The sequence below is a fragment of the Lepidochelys kempii genome, chromosome 7 (genome assembly GCF_965140265.1).
Source record: "Lepidochelys kempii isolate rLepKem1 chromosome 7, rLepKem1.hap2, whole genome shotgun sequence".
Lineage (NCBI taxonomy): Eukaryota > Metazoa > Chordata > Testudines > Cheloniidae > Lepidochelys > Lepidochelys kempii.
In genome coordinates this window covers 85,265,017-85,287,167 of record NC_133262.1, presented here as the reverse complement: position 1 = coordinate 85,287,167, position 22,151 = coordinate 85,265,017, and the positions used below count along the sequence as shown (strand labels likewise).

Below are 22,151 nucleotides of genomic sequence, written 5' to 3'. Positions count from 1 at the left end.
CTGTGGTCTTCCTGGTAGGCCTAATTCCCGAACTACATGGACAATTCCCATTACTGGGTGGAAAACCATAAACTAATGACTGATGTGTGTTGAATATGAAGGACAGATGATTTACTAGATAAAATAGGGCTAAGTCAACTATATGGCCCTCTCTGATTTCATTAAGGGGTGCTGACAGTTAACTTTGAGGATATTGTTGTAAAATTTGCCTTTTTAATAGATTTGGGATTGTACATGTCCCCAGTGCTAACTGTCTAGGTCATCTATAGTGGTGGACTCTATACTCTGAATAAAGACTGCACCTGTGACATACCAGAAGATGACAGTGTTGACAGAAGTGAAAGAATAACTGGTTTCTGTACTCACTGTACACCTCCCTACAATCAGATGGGGAGGACCATGTACAATACAAAGACTGTGGTTCTCATTTTGGACAGCAGCCAAAAACTGAGCTCAGCACAGCACAGAAAAGGGCTGGAACACAGATGGCTGTGTGTCACCTCTCTACCTTACAGACTGTGGAGATGGCTGGAGACTAGAACAGTCCGTGGCAGACACAGGAATTGCCCTAACTGATGTTGTTCTACAGTGACTCTTTATGGAGCCACCCACCAGCACAGAATAGTCAGCGGGCAGTGTGGTCCAACTATGCCTCCTCACGCCCCTACCATACCACAAGGTCTTGTGATGCACTAAAGGCCAGCACAGGACAATTGTGCTGGCTCTGTGCTCCAGTGGGAAACCCTTCCTGTGACAGTCTGTAAGGGCTGCTTCCACTCCCTCTGCAGGCCCTTTATACCACCAGTGAGGTGTAAAATAGGACACTGAGAAGGCAAAAATCTAGCCCTCTGTTTACAAACAGATTGACATTTTCAAAGAGAACATTATTTCCATCCTCCTACAAAGGAACTAGTCAGCATACCAGGTTGGGGGCACAGCAGGCTGCAGTCTCTACTCCAAACAGATGACACAGGGATCTCTGCCAGAAAGCTAACCAACCTGGCAATAATTGGCACTTTTAAAATGCACAATTCATTGAAAATAAATACAAAAAAAGCTTTTGTATTATGAAAATAATTAAAGTATCCTGCTGCAAACAGTTAATTATTAACACTATTTTCTGAACCATGCACATCCCTGATGACATTATTAAGCATGCTAGCACACGCATGCCAAAGTTAAGTGAAAGAAGCCATGTTGGCCTCTGCTCTCTTTGGAAACATGGATCAGGAGATGGAGAAATCAACATTTTTCAAAATATAAATGGAACAGATTGGTAGGAAAACTAAAAACCATTCTCCAGCTGTCTTGGTAACAACCTTTTAAATGACTGAGTCCGAGAATAATGGCCTAGTGTCCCTGGTTGAAGGGCCCCTCTGTATGGGACCAACTCACACTGTGAGCAAAGCCAGACTGATTAACTCACCTAGCGAGTCTGCTCCATTCTCCACTGTTTCATTCACCTTTCTGGCAACTCTGGCTACAGCTTCCCCCATCTTTTTCTCCATGCAGGCACTGCACCCAGTCCCACCAGGGAAGCACTTCCACAGAGGAAACTGTGAATGAGGAAACAAAAACAGTGAGGGTCCAGTGTGCTAACATATCATGAAAGGGACAAGTAAAAATAGCAGTCAATGGGACAGGATTTATTCCTGGTAAAATGTTATTAATCAGAAGTAAAAATCAGGACTGCTATTAAGGGGAATCTGCTGCATTTAACCTCACAACTACTTCCCCATCTGTAAAATGAGGATAACTGTGGCACAGAGAAACTAAGTGACTTGCCCAAGGTCCCACAGGAAGTCTGTGGCAGAGGGAGAACTTCCACCCAGGTCTTCCAAGTCCTAGCCTGGCACTCAAACCATGGAACATCCTTCCTCCCCCACTTCCTTTCTACTCCACTCTGCAGTGAATAGTGAATTTTTACAACGGGTCAGATACTCCATTGCCCTGCATTTTATGTAGTCATTTACAATAGTACAAAGTAAGTGAGAAGTATTACTAAATCAGAAATAGCGGTTATTTGCATGTACTTTCCACTAATGTAAGTAACTACACTGTAACTACATAAAATACTCTGAATTTTTAATTTAATTAATGAACAGACTCCATGAACTTCAATTTTAAATCTCCCTTAATTACTCATTACTGTCATTATTGTTGCACCATCCAAAAGACTACAAAATGAGTAAATGTATCTTTAAAATGATTAATTGCTTTGAGTTATATTCTTAAATCAAAATGGTCAGTCATGGCTATCAAAATAAAAAAAAAAGACATTTGTAGATTCTTAATATTAGACTACCTTTTGTTAAATCTATTTTTTCCAATAATTAAATACTGAATTTTCACACTAAATATAAATATGTAAATTAAAAAAATTAACACCTTTTCCCAAAACCAAAAACACCAAGCCCCACATATTGAGCCCCACATGAAGATCTGAGTTGTTCAGGATGTCAGAACTCCTAACTATATATTAAATCACAAGGACTCCCATGACCCTACAATCGTCTGAATATTTAACTGTTGGACTAGATTATCCTTTGTGCACAGGTGGCGGAAGGGTACAACAGGAAAAAGAAAAACCTGTGATACTCTCCTTAAATTCTGGAGGATTTTCTTTATTATATGCAGAGGCAGATTAGGGGTTTGTGGGGCCCTCGCCCAGAACAAGTGGGGGTCCCTCCCCATCCTTTCTATCTGCAGTGTGTCTCCCTACCCCTACTGCTCCCGCCAGGGAAATGTGATTGGGGCATGGGGGCTTTCCCAGCCCCGCCCAGCACTCCTGCCAGGGAGTCGGGTTGGGGCACGGGGGCTTGCTGGGCAGGCAGAGTGTGGCAAGCCCCGGTGCCCTAACCCGGCTCCCCAGCAGGAGCACTGAGCATGCAGAGTGGGGCAAGCCCCCACTCCCTGACAGGAGCACTGGGCAGGTGGCAGAGCCGGGGCACCCGGGCATAGGCCCCGTTGGCCTAGTGGCTAATCTGCGCCTGATTATATGTTGTCCCATTTTTGTTGTCTCACCAGGGCGGAATGTCTACTTGGTTCCCTATAGTGCGTCTTTGAAACATTCTGTGTGAATGTGTGAAAGGTAGACAAAATGAGGACATATGGCCTCATTTAAAAATTCTTAGAAGCAACCCTCATAATGAGTAGTGGAACACGAGTTATTTACACACATAAATTGAGGCCCAGAAAAAAACATACAAATAAACATGGAAAAAAGGAACCAGAGCGATAATACATGCAAATGAAACCTAGGTATATCCAGAAGAGGGACTGTTCAGTTCACTAGTCCTTACAAAAATACTTGTGTTTTCAGTAACCTGAACTTTCCAGCAATTAAGACAGCAGGCCTCTAATACCAGGCCTTCTCTGGGTTCCTCCCCATTACCTCTTTACTAGGGTTCACTTACGAAGTAGAAGGCAAAACTCTGCTTCTAACTACCTCTCCTACCACCAGCCAACTCTAAACTTCACCTGGAAGTATGCAGAAATCACTCAGTGATTGCTGAAGTCATTGGTTGAATGTCTTAGGATGCAGAGACCAGCCCTATCGCAATAACAGTTGTGCGCAGTGATGGATCGGACCGCCCTTTTTGTGAGATCACAATACTCAGAAGTTATGGGCTTGAAGCAGAAATTACTGGGTGGAATTCTATAGCCTGTGTTATGCACATCAGACTAGATTATTATAATGGTCCATTCTGGCCTTAAAATCTATTAATCTATTTTGTTTTCAAAAGGGACCTCTGGCATTTCTGTTGGCATGAATTAATAGAAAACTGGGGAGACAAAGTACAAAGAATTTTAGCTCAAAAAGAATTGTAAGAACAACAGATGAGCCAAAACGGGAAAGAAGTAGAAAAGGACCAGTCGATGCATCTAGTAACATCATGCAAAAGGCAGCAGCCTAGAATCCCAGTCTATAGCTGGTCAAGCAGCACATCTCCATGCCATGCCTCCTTTGGATGCTTTTGGTATCTTGACTAAGGAGTATGCCTAAGCCCTCCTAGACAGTGACCCAGCAGCAGTGGTCCTATATTTAGTTGACTGAGCAGTAAAAATTAAAATACTAGACTGGTGGCAGAAACCCAAGACTTCAGATCCAAGATACCTTGCCATGCAAATCTGATACTGAGTTGGGCTGCAATATTGCCTAAGCAAACCCAAGTGATATTACAACCAAATGCTGTCACAGTCTGCATTGATCCAGTACAGCTTACTTTTTCATTTATGGGGAAAACTAAGGATGATTAACAGCAATATCTGCATACATCCTACAATTACTTCACCTGCCACCCAACTATGATGAGGCAGGAAGATCCCTCCCTCCCCCCCCAGCCACAGAAGTTGGAATTTCACCCTCCCCACACTTTCATGTTCAACTTCCAATTTCCAACACCAAAATGTACAGCATGAGAAGTTATTTGTTTTCCCACTCTCGGGCAGGAGGAGAGAAGGCCACCCCCTCTCTTGCCCTCAGCGCCCTTGCAGCAGGAGCGCGCCGCTGAAATGCACAGAGCAGGAAGCAGGCTGCGTGCATTACAGTAGCCTCCTTTCATTTCCAGCGGCGGGGCTCTCCGTCTCACTGTTTCCTGGACCTGGCGGACGCAGCCCCTCGGGCGAAACGAGGGCCGACGAGTGCACGTTAGCAGCCTGCACTGAGAAGTGGAAACGCTCGGGCTGCCTTGGCAGCCCCACGCCGTCGGGGAGTTCGGCGGTATCCGCAGGCCCCATTGTGTGCGAGGGGGAGGAGGAAGCTCTTCTAATCTCTCTCTCCGGGCGAGCTGAGGGAAGAGGCGGACCATCTCTCTTACCCAGCACCAGACCCACGCTGCTGCTGCTGCTGCTCAGCCTGAACTCCCAGCTCCGTCTGTCCGGTTTCCCCCAACCATTGTGAAGAACAGCAACAGCTGCTTCTGCAGCCACGCTGCCGGGGACAGGAAGCGGGGGAGGGAAACCCGAGGCGGGGGACCTGACAGAGAGCAGGAAAAGACCCAGAGCCAAGAAATGCAGGAGCTCTGGCAGCGGGTTAGGCACAAGGGTGAAGAAGTCGGTTCCTTAATCACGGCTCCTCGTTCCAAGGTCAACATGTTTTAGGTTTCAGAGTAACAGCCGTGTTAGTCTGTATTCGCAAAAAGAAAAGGAGTGTCTCTAAGGTGCCACAAGTACTCCTTTTCTTTTTGCAACCTGTTTTAGGGAATTCATCCAGGTAAGATTACCTTTTTTTTTTTTTTTTAGAAATGTCACCAAAATAAATAAGTGACTGTTGTACCTATTTATCTTAGGAATTATTTATTAATAATTAGAATAAGGATGGGAGTACTTGTGGCACCTTAGAGACGAACCAATTTATTTGAGCATAAGCATTGGTGAGCTACAGCTCACTTCATCGGATGCATACTATGGAAAGTGTAGAAGATCTTTTTATATACACACAAAGCATAAAAAAATACCTCCTCCCACCCCACTCTCCTGCTGGTAATAGTTTATCTAAACTGATCACTCTCCTTACAAGGTGTGTGATAATCAAGGTGGGCCATTTCCAGCACAAATCCAGGGTTTAACAAGAACGTCGGGGGGGAGGGGTGTTAGGAAAAAATAAGGAGAAATAGGTTACCTTGCATAATAACTTAGCCACTCCCAGTCTCTATTCAAGCCTAAGTTAATTGTATCCAATTTGCAAAAGAATTCCAATTCAACAGTTTCTCGCTGGAGTCTGGATTTGAAGTTTTTTTGTTGTAATATAGCAACTTTCATGTCTGTAATCGCGTGACCAGAGAGATTGAAGTGTTATAATTCTTGACATCTGATTTGTGTCCATTTATTCTTTTACGTAGAGACTGTCCAGTTTGACCAACGTACATGGCAGAGGGGCATTGCTGGCACATGATGGCATATATCATATTGGTGGATGTGCAGGTGAACGAGCCTCTGATAGTGTGGCTGATGTTATTCGGCCCTGTGATGGTGTCCCCTGAATAGATATGTGGGCACAGTTGGCAACGGGCTTTGTTGCAAGGATAGGTTCCTGGGTTAGTGGTTCTGTTGTGTGGTATGTGGTTGCTGGTGAGTATTTGCTTCAGGTTGGGGGGCTGTCTGTGGGCAAGGACTGGCCTGTCTCCCAGGATTTGTGAGAGTGTTGGGTCATCCTTCAGGATAGGTTGTAGATCCTTAATAATGCGTTGGAGGGGTTTTAGTTGGGGGCTGAAGGTGACGGCTAGTGGCGTTCTGTTATTTTCTTTGTTAGGCCTGGCCTGCAGTAGGTGACTTCTGGGAACTCTTCTGGCTCTATCAATCTGTTTCTTCACTTCCGCAGGTGGGTACTGTAGTTGTAAGAATGCTTGATAGAGATCTTGTAGGTGTTTGTCTCTGTCTGAGGGGTTGGAGCAAATGCGGTTGTATCGCAGAGCTTGGCTGTAGACAATGGATCGTGTGGTGTGGTCAGGGTGAAAGCTGGAGGCATGTAGGTAGGAATAGCGGTCAGTAGGTTTCCAGTATAGAGTGGTGTTTATGTGACCATCGTTTATTAGCACTGTAGTGTCCAGGAAGTGGATCTCTTGTGTGGACTGGACCAGGCTGAGGTTGATGGTGGGATGGAAATTGTTGAAATCATGGTGGAATTCCTCAAGGGCTTCTTTTCCATGGGTCCAGATGATGAAGATGTCATCATTATAGCGCAAGTAGAGTAGGGGCGTTAGGGGATGAGAGCTGAGGAAGTGTTGTTCTAAATCAGCCATAAAAATGTTGGCATACTGTGGGGCCATGAGGGTACCCATAGCAGTGCTGCTGATCTGAAGGTATACATTGTCCCCAAATGTAAAATAGTTATGGGTAAGGACAAAGTCACAAAGTTCAGCCACCGTGTTAGCCGTGACATTATCGTGATATCCTCTACAGCAAACAGGGAAAGATTAAGAATGAGCTCTCAAAAATGGATACTCTCATAAAAAACCAACCTTCCACACAAACTTCCTCATGGCTGGACTTTACTAAAACTAGACAAGCCATTTACAACACACACTTTGCTTCTCTACAAAAGAGAAAGGACACTAAACTTTCTAAACTACTACATGCCACAAGGGGCCACAGCAATGGTTCCCTCAAACCACTAAGCAATATTGTTAACCTATCCAACTATCCTCTCAGCCCAGCAGAAGCAGCTGTCCTATCTCGCGGCCTCTCCTTCTGCCCCTCCACCCCCACGAACATGTTACAGTTCTGTGGTGACCTAGAATCCTATTTTTGACGTCTCCGACTCAAGGAATATTTCCAACATACCTCTGAACAACATACTAATCCACAGAGACCTCCCTACCAACACTACAAAAGGAAGGATTCTAGGTGGACTCCTCCTGAAGGTTGAAACAGCAGACTGGACTTCTACATAGAGTGCTTCCGCCAACGTGCACGGACTGAAATTGTGGAAAAGCAGCATCACTTGCCCCATAACCTCAGCCGTGCAAAACACAATGCCATCCACAGCCTCAGAAACAACTCTGACATCATAATCAAAAAGGCTGACAAAGGAGGTGCTGTTGTCATCATGAATAGGTTGGAATATGAACAAGAGGCTGCTCGGCAGCTCTCCAACACCACTTTCTACAAGCCATTACCCTCTGATCCCACTGAGAGTTACCAAAAGAAACTACAGCATTTGCTCAAGAAACTCCCTGAAAAAGCACAAGATCAAATCCACACAGACACACCCCTGGAACTCCAACCTGGGATATTCTATCTACTACCCAAGATCCATAAACCTGGAAATCCTGGGCGCCCCATCATCTCGGGCATTGGCACCCTGACAGCAGGATTGTCTGGCTATGTAGACTCCCTCCTCAGGCCCTACGCTACCAGCACTCCCAGCTACCTTCGAGACACCACTGACTTCCTGAGGAAACTACAATCCATCGGTGATTTTCCTGTTAACACCATCCTGGCCACTATGGATGTAGAAGCCCTCTACACCAACATTCCACACAAAGATGGACTACAAGCCGTCAAGAACACTATCCCCGATAATGTCACGGCTAACCTGGTGGCTAAACTTTGTGACTTTGTCCTTGCCCATAACTATTTTACATTTGGGGACAATGTATACCTTCAGATCAGCGGCACTGCTATGGGTACCCGTATGGCCCCAGAGTATGCCAACATTTTTATGGCTGACTTAGAACAACGCTTCCTCAGCTCTCATCCCCTAACGCCCCTACTCTACTTGCGCTATAATGATGACATCTTCATCATCTGGACCCATGGAAAAGAAGCCCTTGAGGAGTTCCACCATGATTTCAACAATTTCCATCCCACCATCAACCTCAGCCTGGTCCAGTCCACACAAGAGATCCACTTCCTGGACACTACAGTGCTAATAAACGATGGTCACATAAACACCACCCTATACCGGAAACCTACTGACCGCTATTCCTACCTACATGCCTCCAGCTTTCACCCTGACCACACCACACGATCCATTGTCTACAGCCAAGCTCTGCGATACAACCGCATTTGCTCCAACCCCTCAGACAGAGACAAACACCTACAAGATCTCTATCAAGCATTCTTACAACTGCAATACCCACCTGCGGAAGTGAAGAAACAGATTGATAGAGCCAGAAGAGTTCCCAGAAGTCACCTACTACAGGCCAGGCCTAACAAAGAAAATAACAGAACGCCACTAGCCGTCACCTTCAGCCCCCAACTAAAACCCTTCCAACGCATTATTAAAGATCTACAACCTATCCTGAAGGATGACCCAACACTCTCACAAATCCTGGGAGACAGGCCAGTCCTTGCCCACAGACAGCCCCCCAACCTGAAGCAAATACTCACCAGCAACCACATACCACACAACAGAACCACTAACCCAGGAACCTATCCTTGCAACAAAGCCCGTTGCCAACTGTGCCCACATATCTATTCAGGGGACACCATCACAGGGCCGAATAACATCAGCCACACTATCAGAGGCTCGTTCACCTGCACATCCACCAATATGATATATGCCATCATGTGCCAGCAATGCCCCTCTGCCATGTACATTGGTCAAACTGGACAGTCTCTACGTAAAAGAATAAATGGACACAAATCAGATGTCAAGAATTATAACATTCATAAGCCAGTCGGAGAACACTTCAATCTCTCTGGTCACGCGATTACAGACATGAAAGTCGCTACTTTACAACAAAAAAACTTCAAATCCAGACTCCAGCGAGAAACTGTTGAATTGGAATTCTTTTGCAAATTGGATACAATTAACTTAGGCTTGAATAGAGACTGGGAGTGGCTAAGTCATTATGCAAGGTAACCTATTTCCCCTTGTTTTTTCCTAACCCCCTTCCCCCCTCAGACGTTCTTGTTAAACCCTGGATTTGTGCTGGAAATGGCCCACCTTGATTATCATACACATTGTAAGGAGAGTGATCACTTTAGATAAGCTATTACCAGCAGGAGAGTGGGGTGAGAGGAGGTATTTTTTCATGCTTTGTATGTATATAAAAAGATCTTCTACACTTTCCACAGTATGCATCCGATGAAGTGAGCTATAGCTCACGAAAGCTTATGCTCAAATAAATTGGTTCGTCTCTAAGGTGCCACAAGTACTCCTTTTTGCGAATACAGACTAACACGGCTGTTACTCTGAAACCTAGAATAAGGATGTGGGCTTTAACTGGCTATAAGTCAAAAATACGTCTCAGGTCACCCCCACACTGACACATCCCTGTGATCATTAGACTGTTTTGAGATAAGTAAGATTTCGCATTTCCTAACCTGAAGCTTTAGCTTTGTTTCTGTGCAATATGCTGTCACAGGTCACACCTTCACTTCACTTCTAAAGCTCCGTGTACGTTTGGAGCTAGGGTAGGATTCCCTACTCACTAGAAATACTCAGGGTACGTCTACAGTACAAAATTATTTTGAAATTATTCTTTTATACATTCGGTCTACTGTGTCCCCACTAAAGCACGTGAATTTGGCGGATTGCGTCCACAGTACCAGGCTGCCATCGAATGTCGGAGCGGTGCACTGTGAGTAGCTATCCCACAGTTCCTGCCGTCCACGCCATCCCCACCACCCATTGGAATTCTGGGTTAAGCTCCCAGTGCATGATGGGACAAAAACATTCTTGCAGGTGTTTCTGGGTGTGTGTCGTCAGAAAGCTAAGGCAGACAATCGTTTCACGCCTTTTTGGCGTGCAGACGCCATACTGCTTTTTAGCAGACGGTGCACCGCTGTTCTCCTGCTACTATGAATCCACCTGTCCAACTCAACTCTGCTTGGCCATTGTGAACTGAGCAGCACAGCTTCCGCAGCCAACTCTGCTCTCCCGCTATTGCCACGCTTCCAAGCTTCTCCATGTTGTCTGTCTTGGGCTCCCATCTCTGTGAAAGCCACAGAAGACAGCCATTTTCAGCCGTTGTTCCCTTTTTCTCCCCTTGCAGCAGGCGCAAATGTTTCAATGCGGCCCCTATCTACTCCGTCCCAGAGGCTGGTCCAGATTAGAAGGCGGAAACAACGAACTCGGGACGACACGTTTGCCGAGTTCATGCAATCCTCCCTCACTGATAGGGCCCAGTTGAATGCGTGGAGGCAAACAATTGCGGAGTCGCATAAAGCGTTACATGAATACAAAGAGAGGAGGGACATGCACGATGAGAGCAGGCAGGATGCTATGGTCAAGCTCATTGGGGAGCAAACTGACATGATCCGCTGTATGGTGGATCTAATGCGGGAAAGGCAACAAGACCACAGACTGCTGCTGCAGCCCCTGAATAACGGCCCTTCCTCCTCCCCAAGTTCCATAGCCTCCTCACCCAGATGCCTAAAAACACGGGGGGAAGGGGGGAGGCTACAGGGACCCACACAGTCAACCCCAGAGGATTGCACAAGCAGCAGAAATTTGGCATAGCCTAAATTTGATTTGGTTTCTGGACTTGTCCTTCCCTCATCCTCCACCCCCAAACCAATACTCCCCCTCCCCCATCTAGCTTCTGATTTCTCTCAATCTTTTGTGCAACAAATAATAAAGAACAGTTTTTAAACAATCATGACTTTATTTCCATATATATATATAGGGGGCAGGTAACTTTAAGAGAAACAAACACAATTCTCACACTTTACCCTGGACAGTCATGAAACTGGCTTTCAAAGCTTCTCTGATGTGCAGCGTGCCCAGCTGCGCATTTCTAATTGCCCTGTTGTCTGGCTGTGCGAAACTGGCCACTAGGCGAGTTGCCTCAACCTCCCACCCCGCCATAAACGTCTCCCCCTTACTCTCACAGATATCGTGGAGCACACAACAAGCAGCAATTACAATTGGAATATTGATTGTGCTGAGATCTAACTGAGTCAGTAAACATAGAATCATAGAATATCAGGGTTGGAAGGGACCTCAGGAGGTCATCTAGTCCAACCCCCTGCTCGAAGCAGGACCAATCCCCAATTTTTGCCCCAGATCCCTAAATGGCCCCCTCAAGGATTGAACTCACAACCCTGGGTTTAGCAGGCCAATGCTCAAACCACTGAGCTATCCCTCCCCCCCAGCGCCAGCGTGCTTTCAAATGTCCAAACACACATTCTACCACCATTCTGCACTTGCTCAGCCTATAATTGAACTGCTCCTTACTACTGTCCAGGGTACCTGTGTATGGCTTCATGAGCCATGGCATTAAGGGGTAGGCTGGGTCCCTGAGGATAACTATAGGCATTTCAACATCCCCAACAGTAATTTTCTGGTCTTGGAAGTAAGTTCCTTCCTGCAGCTGTTCAAACAGACCAGAGTTCCTGATGATACGAGTGTCATACACCTTTCCCGGCCATCCCACGTTGATGTTGGTGAAATGTCCCTTGCGATCTACCAATGCTTGCAGCAGCATGGAAAAGTACCCCTTGCGGTTTATGTACTGGCCGCCCCTGTGTTCCAGGGCCAAGATAGGGATATGCGTTCCATCTATCGCCCTGCCACAGTTAGGGAACCCCAGCGCATTAAAGCCATCCATAATGGTCTGCACATTTCCCAAAGTCACTACCCTTGATAGCAGCTGGCTACTTGCAGCACAGCAGCCCGCACAGTAGATTTCCGCTCTCCAAACTGATTCCCAGCTGACCAGTAGCTGTTGGGCGTTGCAAACTTCCACAGGTCTATGGCCACTCACTTCTCAACTGTGAGAGCTGCTCTTATTTTGGTGTCTTTGTGCTTCAGAGCAGGGGACAGCAAGTCACAGAGTTTCATGAAAGTGGCCCTACGCATACGAAAGTTTCTCAGGCACTGGGAATCATCCCATACCCGCAACACTATGCGGTCCCACCAGTCTGTGCTTGTTTCCCGGGCCCAGAATCGGCGTTCCACAGCATGAACCTGGCCCAACAGCACCGTGATCTCCCAATCGCCACATGCCGTGCTGTCTGTGTCCATATCCTCATCAGTATAGTAATCGCGCTGTTGTTGCTTCCTCGCCCGGTTTTTGCAGGTATTGCACATACTGCTGGATAATGCGCGAGGTATTTACAATGGTCAAAACTGCAGCAGAGATCTGATCGGGCTCCATGGCTATGGCGCCTGCATGGGTAATCCTGGAAAAAGGGTGCGAAAAAAGTAGGAGAGCAGGGTGGCAGCAGAAGCTGTGCTGTTTGGTTCACGGTAGTATTTTAAAAGATACATTTTAGAGCACAAAGAGGACACTGTTTCTCAGTGAAACAGGCAATTCATAGTACACAGCACATGTTCTTTCTGTACAAGGTCTCATTTTGCCTCTTATACTGAAGTGCCTGCCACTTTGGTGTGAGTAAGCCATCACATGCAGCCAGGCAACAGAATTCAGCTTGCAGGCAGCCTGCGGGCTCTCTGGGATGATCGCTTCACACAACACTCCCCCCGCCCTCCGACACACACACATACCCACCCACCCACCATGGGGCTCTGATGAGGCTCTGAAAAGGGATGAGCCCTTTAAAATAAATGCGAACAGCCCAGCGAGGCTCTGATGAGGCTCTGAGCAGGGATGATTCCTTTAAACTAAACACAAAGAGCCCAGCGCGGTTGGGTTTCCCCCTATCGTGTGGCTCCAATCAAGCTCTCACTCATCAGAAGTGCCTTCTCCAGGGTCATGGTCCAGGAGCATGCTTTGGGAGTAGGGGGAGGCTATTGGCTCCAGCGTTAAGAATAGTTCCTGGCTAGGGGGGAAAACAGATTCCCCACTTGCCGCCTGTGCGCCGTCCTCCTCCTCTTCGTCCTCCAAAAAAACCTCATCCTCCTCGCTCCGTGCTACTCCCCCCTTGCAGGTGTCCATGGACAGTGGTGGGGTAGTAGTGTCGCCACCCCGCATAATAGCATGTAGCTCACGGTAGAAGCAGCATATATGGGGCTGTGACCCAGAGCGGCTGTTCGCCTCCCTGGCTTTTTGATACACTTACCTGAGCTCCTTGATTTTTGTACGACACTGTTCTGTGTCCCTGGAGTACCCTCTTTCCATCATGACCCTGGAGACTTTAGTGTACGTATTTGCATTCCTTTTTTTGGAATGTAGTTCTGCCATAACAGATTCGCCTCCCCAACATACAATGAGATCCAGTACCTCCCGTTCGGAGCATGCTGGAGCTCGTCTGCGAATCCGGGACTGTGTGGTCGCCTGTGATGGTGGACTGTGCTGATGGTGACCAAACAGGAAATTCAAAAGTTCCTGGGGCTTTTACTGCCTACCTGGCTAGTGCATCGGAGTTCAGAGTGTTGTCCAGAGTGGTCATAAGGGAGCATTCTGGGATAGCTCCCGGAGGCCAATATCGTCAAATTGCGTCCACAGTACCTGTAACCCAGAACTGCGATCTCGATTTTAGCACTACTCCACTTGCCAAGGTGGAGTACAGAAATCGGAGTAAAGAGCCCTTTAAATCGAAAAAACTGGTTTGGTCATGTGGACCGAACCAGTTTTATTTCGAGGTAACTCAGCTAATCCCGAAATAACCGCATACTGTGGACCAGGCCTTAGTTGCCCTAGCTCCCATTGAGCTAGTGCACTAAAAATAGTAGTGTAGCGAGAGTCATAGAATCATAGACTATCGGGGTTGGCAGGGACCTCAGGAGATCATCTAGCCCAACCCCCGGCTCAAAGCAGGACCAATCCCCAATTTTTGCCCTAGATCCCTACATGGCCCCCTCAAGGATTGAACTTACAACCCTGGGTTTAGCAGGCCAACGCTTAACCCACTAAGCTATCATGGGATAACCATGCCGACTACATGCCCAGGGGGTTCAGGTGGGTTTGTACTTGGCACGGTTAGCCTATGCTGCTGCTGCTGCTCACTGCTACCTATGCTACCCCAGCTACACTGCTATATTTAGAAGGCTAGCTCCATGAGAGCTAGTACAACTATGTTTATGCAAGCAAGAAATCACACCCTCAGCTCCAAGTGTAAACATACCCTAACTTTTAGGATATGCCACTTGAAGTGACCCAAGAGGTATTTTATCATGTATAGCCACTCAAAACCCCATTTCCTCATTCAAGTGCTATTTGTAAAAATAGAAGGTGTGGAGGGATGCGTGGTATGTAGCAGCATATTATGTAGAAATAAAACCTTTGGGTTAGAGAAAGGCATGTCACATCTACTTCACAACATATAACATTTGCATGGTTGGGTCACTGTGGGGGTGACCCAAGAAGTCACAGATAGTCAAAATTTTGTCACAGCTATTCAAATCTAGTTCCTTATTCAAATGACTAATAATATTAATATTTATGTTCTTTATACAGGAGGTGTGAGGGAGATGCTGAGGCGGCACAAGTGGGAATGGGACTTGGGGTGAGAGGGCGGGGCTGATGTGGCACAAGGAGGAACAAGGTTTAGGGTGAGAGGGAGTTTGATATGGCAGAGTGGGTTCAACTGAGATGGTGACACTGAAATGGTAGAGCTGGAGCTCAGAGAGGTGCTAAGGCTGCAGAAGCACAAGCAGGGACAGGGTGAGAGTTAATTGGCATGAGATGGGCTTAGGCTCAGGAGGAGTTGTGGAGATGGCATGAGCTAGGGCTCCTGGTGCACAGGAAAAAGTGAGTTCCTGATTTCCTAGCAGGAAGAAGCAGCAGAGTTAGTCAGGGAGGCAGCTCCAGGCACTAAGTTGGATGGGAAGCTCTGAGGTGGCACAAATGGTGTGAAATGATCAAGTTTAGGCAGGAAGCACTGAGGCAGTAAAAGTGGGTGCATGATCTGAGGCTGGGGGGAAGTGACTGAGAGAGGGGGAAGGCTGAGGTAGTAAGCTGGAGAGACAAGAGCAAGCTGAAGGGCATGAATTACAGCTAGCTCACTGTCATAAAGGGAAGGGTAACCAACTTTCTGTGTACAGTGCTATAAAATCCCTCCTGGCCAGAGGCAACATCCTGTTACCTGTAAAGGGTTAAGAAGCTCAGCTAACCTGGCTGGCACCTGACTCAATAAGGGCACAAGATACTTTAATATCTTGTGGGGCGGGGGAAGATTTTCGTTTGTGCTCTTTGTTTACGTGGTTGTTCTCTCTTGGGACTGAAAGAGGCCAGACATAAATCCATCTTCTCCAACCCATCCTAATCTAAGTCTCCAATATTGCAACCAGTGTAGGTAAGCCAGGCAAGGCGAATAAGTTTATCTTTTGTTTTATGTGAATTTTCCCTGTATTTAGAGGGAGGTTTATTCCTGTTTTCTGTAACTTTAAGGTTTTGCCCAGAGGGAAATCATCTGTGTTTTGAATCTGAATAACCTGTAAAGTATTTTCTATCCTGATTTTACAGAGATGATTTTTACCTTTTTTTTTTTAATAAAATCCTTCTTTTAAGAACCTGACTGATTTTTCCATTGTTCCAAGATCCAGGGGTTTGGGTCTTTGCCACCCAATGCAACTGGAAGTGCCCAGCATTCTGCTCCTTCCAGGGTCGCAGCCCGGGCTCCCTCATGGAGACATTCCTGCTACCCTGGAGAGGTCACCTGCTCTACGCCTTCCCTCCATTCCCTCTCGCGCACGAAGTCCTGCTCAAGATCTGCAGGGAGGGGGCAAAGGTAATTCTGATAGCTCCAGCGTGGCCTCGCCAGCACTGGTACATCACGCTGCTGGAGCGGTCAGTGGACGTACTGGTCATGTTGCCTCTCCTCCCTGACTTACTCACTCAGGACCACGGTCGCCTCTGTCATCCCAACCTACCGTCCCTCCACCTCACGGCTTGGAAGCTTCATGGCTGAACCCCACAGAGCATCTGTGCTTGGAACAAGTAAGAGAGGTCCTGCTAGGCAGCAGGAAACCCTCCACTAGAGCCAGGTATCTGGCAAAGTGGAAAAGATTTTTGTGTTGGTGTGACCAGCGCCACACCCCCCCAGCGCTGATACCTCTCATCTTGGAGTACCTCCTGCACCTGAAACAGCAAGGCCTGGCAGCATCCTCCATAACGGTTCACCTCGCTGCCATTTCAGCCTTCCATCGGGTACGTCTGGCTGCTCGGTCTTTGCCAACCCTATGGTTGGTCACTTTCTCAAAGGCTTGGGCCATTTATATCCTCAGATCTGCCAGCCTGTCCCTGCATGGGACCTTAACCTGGTCCTTTCAAGGCTCATGGGGGCCCCTGTTCGAACCGCTGACCACGTACTCCCTCCTGTATCTGTCCTGGAAGACAGCTTTCCTGGTCGCCATCACATCTGCCACATGAGTCTCTGAGCTAAAGGCCCTCACCTCAGAACTGCCTTACACGGTTTTCCACAAGGATAAGGTGCAACTCAGACCACATCTGGCCTTTCTCCCCAAGGTTGTGTCACACTTCCACACCAGCCAGGACATTTTCCTACCCATCTTTTACCCAAAGCCTCATGCTAGTTCCCGGGAACAGTGGCTACATTCCCTTGATGTCTGAAGAGCCCTAGCTTTCTACATCGAGCACACTCAGATGTTCAGAAAATTGAACAAGCTATTTGTAGCAGCGGCGGACCAGATGAAAGGCCTCCCAGTCTTTTCCCAAAGAATATCCTCCTGGATCATGTCCTGCATTCGCACTTGCTATGAGCTGGCCAGAGTGCCGAATCCAGCTCTCACGGCAGACTCCACTAGGGCCCAGGCCTCACCAGCAGCATTCCTGGCTCAGGTCCTGATCCAGGAAATCTGCAGGGCAACAACTTGGTCCTCAGTGCATACCATCACCTCTCACTATGCCATTGACCGGCATGCCAGAGACGAAGCGGCTTTCGGTAGAGCGGTCCTACCATCAGCATTTCCTTAACTCCGACCCCACCACCTAGGTAAGGCTTGGGAGTCACCTAATTGGAATCGATATGAGCAATCACTCTAAGAAGAAAAAACGGTTACTCACCTATCGTAACTTGTTCTTCGAGATGCGTTGCTCATATCCATTCCAAACCCACCCGCTTTCCCCTCCGTCAGACTAGCCAGAAGGAACTAAGGTGGTGCCAGGTCAGCAAGGTCATATATTGAGCACCATGAAGGCGCCACTCCAGGGGGCTCCACAACCAACCCGACGAGTGCTGCTAGGGGAAAAGCTTTCTGACGACTATGCATGCAGCGTGCCACAGCTAATTGGAATGGATTTGAGCAACGCATCTCGAAGAGCAACAGTCACAATAGGTGAGTAACAGTTTTTTCACAGATCTCTGCCTGTATTTGCCTGCCTTATTAGGGAGATCACCCTGTAACTGGGGTTTAACCGTCTCTGCAGCAGTGATATTGTAGGATCTCTCTGTTATGTTATCCGATTAAAATATGACCATGTAGACCATTGTTGCTATCACTGTTATATAATTGCAACAAGTCTTGTACAAAAGTATGTGAAGTAAGTTGTCCATGGAAAGGTTATGATTTGCTGAATATTATGTGATTTGTATGCATGTATTATTTTTGTATCTGATGTTATGAAAATTAACTATATACCTGTATTTCAAATGTTTGCTCCTGTGATAACACCCACATGGTATTTAGCCTCCAGATCTTGGAGGGACTATTCAAGTTAAATGGCTCATCAAGAAACACTTAAATCACAATGGACCATGGGAGATGCCTATCTACACTTCATGGTTTCTGCTAGGACTACGCAAAATCATGCATGGACATGTGACTTGCCCATGTGACTCCAAACACAATTTTGTTACCTGTAATTTTCCACAGTGAGAACAATGGGTTTCCCTTCAATTGGTAGAAGGTATAAAAGGCCCTGGAAACGTCTCTAATTTTCCTCTTTCCTACTCAACCCTCTGGACTATGAACTTATACAAATAGGAGCATTCTAATCAAAGGACTGAGGATCTTCCAGTGATTTGGAAGCAACCAGAGACTTCACAAGCCAGCAGTCTATTCCATTACTGCTACAAGCCTGATCCAAGAACTTTGCAATTGTTGTATGTATTTGATTCCTTTAACCAATTTTAACTCACCTTTCTTTCTATAAATAAACCTTTAGATTTTAGATACTAAAGGATTGGCAGCAGCATGATTATTGGGTAAGATCTGAGTTATATATTGACTTAGGTGTGTGGATGGTCCTTTGGGATCAGAAGAACCCTTTTCTTTGATGAAACTGGTTTTAAAGAACCAGTCATCATTAAGTCTAGTGTTTTTGGTGGTGATACAAGGACTGGAATGCCTAAGGCGACTGCTTTTCTGACTTGTTTGCCAGTGTGGTGAAACAGAAGTTTACTTTTGTTGCTGGTTTGGTAGAACTTATGGGAGACTAGCCACCAGTTTTGGGGGTGTCTGCTCTATTTCTCTGCAGTTTGTTCTGAATTTTGTATTCTCAGTTGTGACCCACAGAGGCACAGTGAAACTCACTCCTTTGACAGGTTTGCTGGTGAGATTGCCCTGTAATTGGGGTTCTCAGATCTCTGCCTCTATTTGTCTGCCTGGTTAGGGAGACTGTCCTATAATTGGGGTTTATGTTTCTTGCTATCAGTTTGATTGTTTAGTGAGAGAGACTGGTTTGCGATTAACCATGAGGTCTCTCCCCTTTTTTCTCTTGGCAACAAGAGGGGTGAAACACTATGACAGAACAGTGTGAGCGAAACTTATTCTGTCAATGCTCAGGCAGTACCCCTTCTGTGGGTGTCATAAATATAAAGGGAAGGGTAAACCCCTTTAAAATCCCTCCTGGTCAGAGGAAAAATCCTCTCACCTGTAAAGGGTTAAGAAGCTAGGATAACCTTGTTGGCACCTGACCAAAATGACCAATGAGGAGACAAGATACTTTCAAAAGCTGGGGGAGGGAAAAACATGTCCTAATACCAAGAATGCATTCCAACACTGACTTTTATCATTCATTCTTTACCAATCACTATCACAAATAAGACTGGTTTTAAAAAATGGTGATACTCTCTCAGTGTCCGCCTACAACCCAAGATGTACCCACTCATTATACCAAAATAAAGTGTAATTCAGAGAAGATTGTGCTATCTTCATAATATGGTTATCCATTGCTTGTCTTGTATGCTTTGAACATGAGCAAAATATTTTTAAATGATATTTAAATGGTCATGGGGCTTCAGAGACAACACTCATTGGCAATGAAGACACAGTTTCTACCTCACTTAGTGCTACTGCTTCATGCTGCCTTCTTTTGGAACAAGATGCAGCCACCAGAGAAAAATATCAATTCATTGCATCACCACCAATGAAGCCAATCTAATCTCTGATCACAATAGCATTTCATAATCACTGCCACCCTTGTGCTCTCAAGATATTTGGTCTTGCTGCTAATGGTTAGTGTTCTGGAGTTGTGTCCCAGGTGCCACTTGGGGCCATCTGGCAGGGGGCTCGAGATACCACACCCAGGGATCCCTTAAATGTGCATGTATCTACATCCTAGTTTGCCAAAGAATGCCATGTAAGGTCTCTGCTGCAAGCCTGTGTTACACTGGACTTCATAATCATTGCAAAATGTATGTATGCATAATATGTCGGGAGTTATGCACATAAACTGAAAATTATGTTAAGGTCTGTGACTTGGAGCTGCTCACCAAAAGGTTAGACTCAAATTAGAGAGGGATTTTTTGTTTGCAAGTAAGCACTCATTGTGAAGTGTATAATATTCAATTTACATGTAGACAGTCTGAGCACAGTGCTAATCAAGTAATTGTAAGTCTCCAGGGGGGATTATACACAGGAAAAAAACAAGCAGTGGGGGTTAGCCTGTTTGCAAATGGAAACAATGTATGTTTGGGATTATAACTGCAAACTGAGTCTCTGTACCTACATCTTTTACCTAGGAAGTAAGCTGACAACGGTTTGCTTCATGATAGGAAGATCACAGGTACGCCTGGCTGTAATACGATGGAAAGATTTTGGGTGAGCTTTTGCTCTGTATGACCTGACAAAGTCTTGTTCATTAAGTTTAGGCTCTAGTATGAGCATTATGATTTTATTTTATATTTAACCCTTTGTTTCTAATGTTTTTGCTTGCTGTCATTTGAAATTGCTGTTCTTGGTTAGATTTATTTAGAGAGAAAACGAATAAGTTTGTGTGTGTCAAGCAGAGCTGTGTTCTATGGTGCAACTGGTAAGCTGTGGTGTACTGTTCCCTTGGGCACAGAAGATGTGAGTTCAATGACTGTCCTGGGAATCAGACGCTGGACATTCCAGGGAGATGCTCAGAGGACTCGGGTTAGAGTGTGCCTATCATTAACCTATAAAGAGAAAGCGGGCCCACAGCAGTCTGGAAAGCAGCACTTGTTTCCAGAGGCTGGGGGTGTTGAGGAACTGACCCACAGTAGGCACAGATAAAGCTTCCTCACACTAAGAGCAGGGTGTAGCCAAGAGAGCCATGCAGAAAACCCAAATTTATCTCCCAGTTCCTGTCTGTCAGTCTCTGGCTAGCAGTAAATGGGAATACACCAGATGCAGGATGTCTAGCCACAAGGTAAAATATACTTTGTTGCACACACAACAGTAAAATGTTCAAGCTAATGGACTATGTCTTTTCTCCCCACCCTTTGTTTTTTAAAAAAAATATAAAGCAAAAGACTGATTTTCCCCAGGAAAATTCAGCATAGGCACTGACAGTACAAGCTTCTTAATCTTGCTCCATAAATGTGTTTTAACGATCACCTGCATCTCTACAGCTTGTCTACACTTGGAAATTGTACAGTTTCTGAACACTGTTGGCAGTAGCCATGTTAGCTGAATGAGGGCTGAACAGAGTTTGGGAGTCAATATACTACAAATTGTGTTCAGTGACCTGCCAGCTAACCACTGAACTGTGTTCAGCTCCTATTCAGCTAATGTTACTGTTGACAGCTGTGTTAAGACCTGGCAAAATGTTCATATTTTAACTGGGCCTTTAAGGTGAAGGTAGTTCAGTTTCCATGCCTGGTTAATCATTAGCTTCTCTCCTAACACCACCACTAAGGGTTCCAATGAGCGCTACAGCTATGTATTCATTTATGATATGGACACCTGTCCATTACGAAATAGATTGAGACCACCTGCTCATTTCACACAGGTCATCAAATTGCCACTCATTACTTTCATCATTACTTCAGCCAGTGGGCAGGAGATGAAAGGTTTAACTTCTTATCTCCTGAGGCATCCAACAGCAGAGCTTGGTTGTTTGCAAGAATTACAAAATACACAGTGTAGTTTGATAGCAATTAACTTGTCCTCAGACATTTCACTAAACAAATCAGCATATAAGTATGGTAATGATAATAAAGTTGCCCTAATTACCCTGACACAGTTAATAAAAAATAACAGCACTACAGCAAAATATTGCAAGAAAGCTGGTTTCATGGTACTTTAGGTTACAAAATCGCACTAGCACAATCAATGCCAATTTTGTGGATGAAGATGTAAGAAAGAGGCAGAGACAATACTTAAAATGAAAGTCCAAAAACCAACCAGAAAAATAATTGAGACTTCAGAGAAAAAAGATAAAGGACAAAAAAATCCAAGTTGCTTTTAGAGACAATCGCATGATTTATTTTGAAACTTTAGACTAAAAAAATCCAAATATTAGTCATTTATGCTCTACAGGCATCTCCAGGCTGCTGTGTTTAAGTTATGTATGTGGGTGCCATTATCTAACTTTCCCACAGTAAGTAGATGCTTGTCCACAGCATCACCTCCTCAGAGCAACCACCACTTAGGAGCAACACGTATGTTCTTTAGAGGAGCTCCAGTTCCTTATTATTTAATCCCATGT

The 22,151-nt window shown here is 45.8% G+C and overlaps 1 protein-coding gene across 7 annotated transcripts in view; it reads right to left on the bottom strand.

The window, feature by feature from the left end:
- LRRC20 (leucine rich repeat containing 20) overlaps positions 1 to 22,151 on the bottom strand; it is a 152,338-nt gene that overhangs the window by 89,663 nt on the left and 40,524 nt on the right. For 5 of the 7 annotated variants that reach the window (XM_073353591.1, XM_073353597.1, XM_073353592.1 and 2 more), the window contains one exon: positions 1,427 to 1,556. In XM_073353591.1, the coding sequence (XP_073209692.1) occupies positions 1,427 to 1,556 (130 nt within the window). Of the gene's footprint in view, positions 1 to 1,426; positions 1,557 to 4,549; positions 4,763 to 4,820; positions 4,945 to 22,151 lie in introns of those variants that run through there. The other 2 variants (XM_073353596.1, XM_073353598.1) reach the window with 2 other exon arrangements.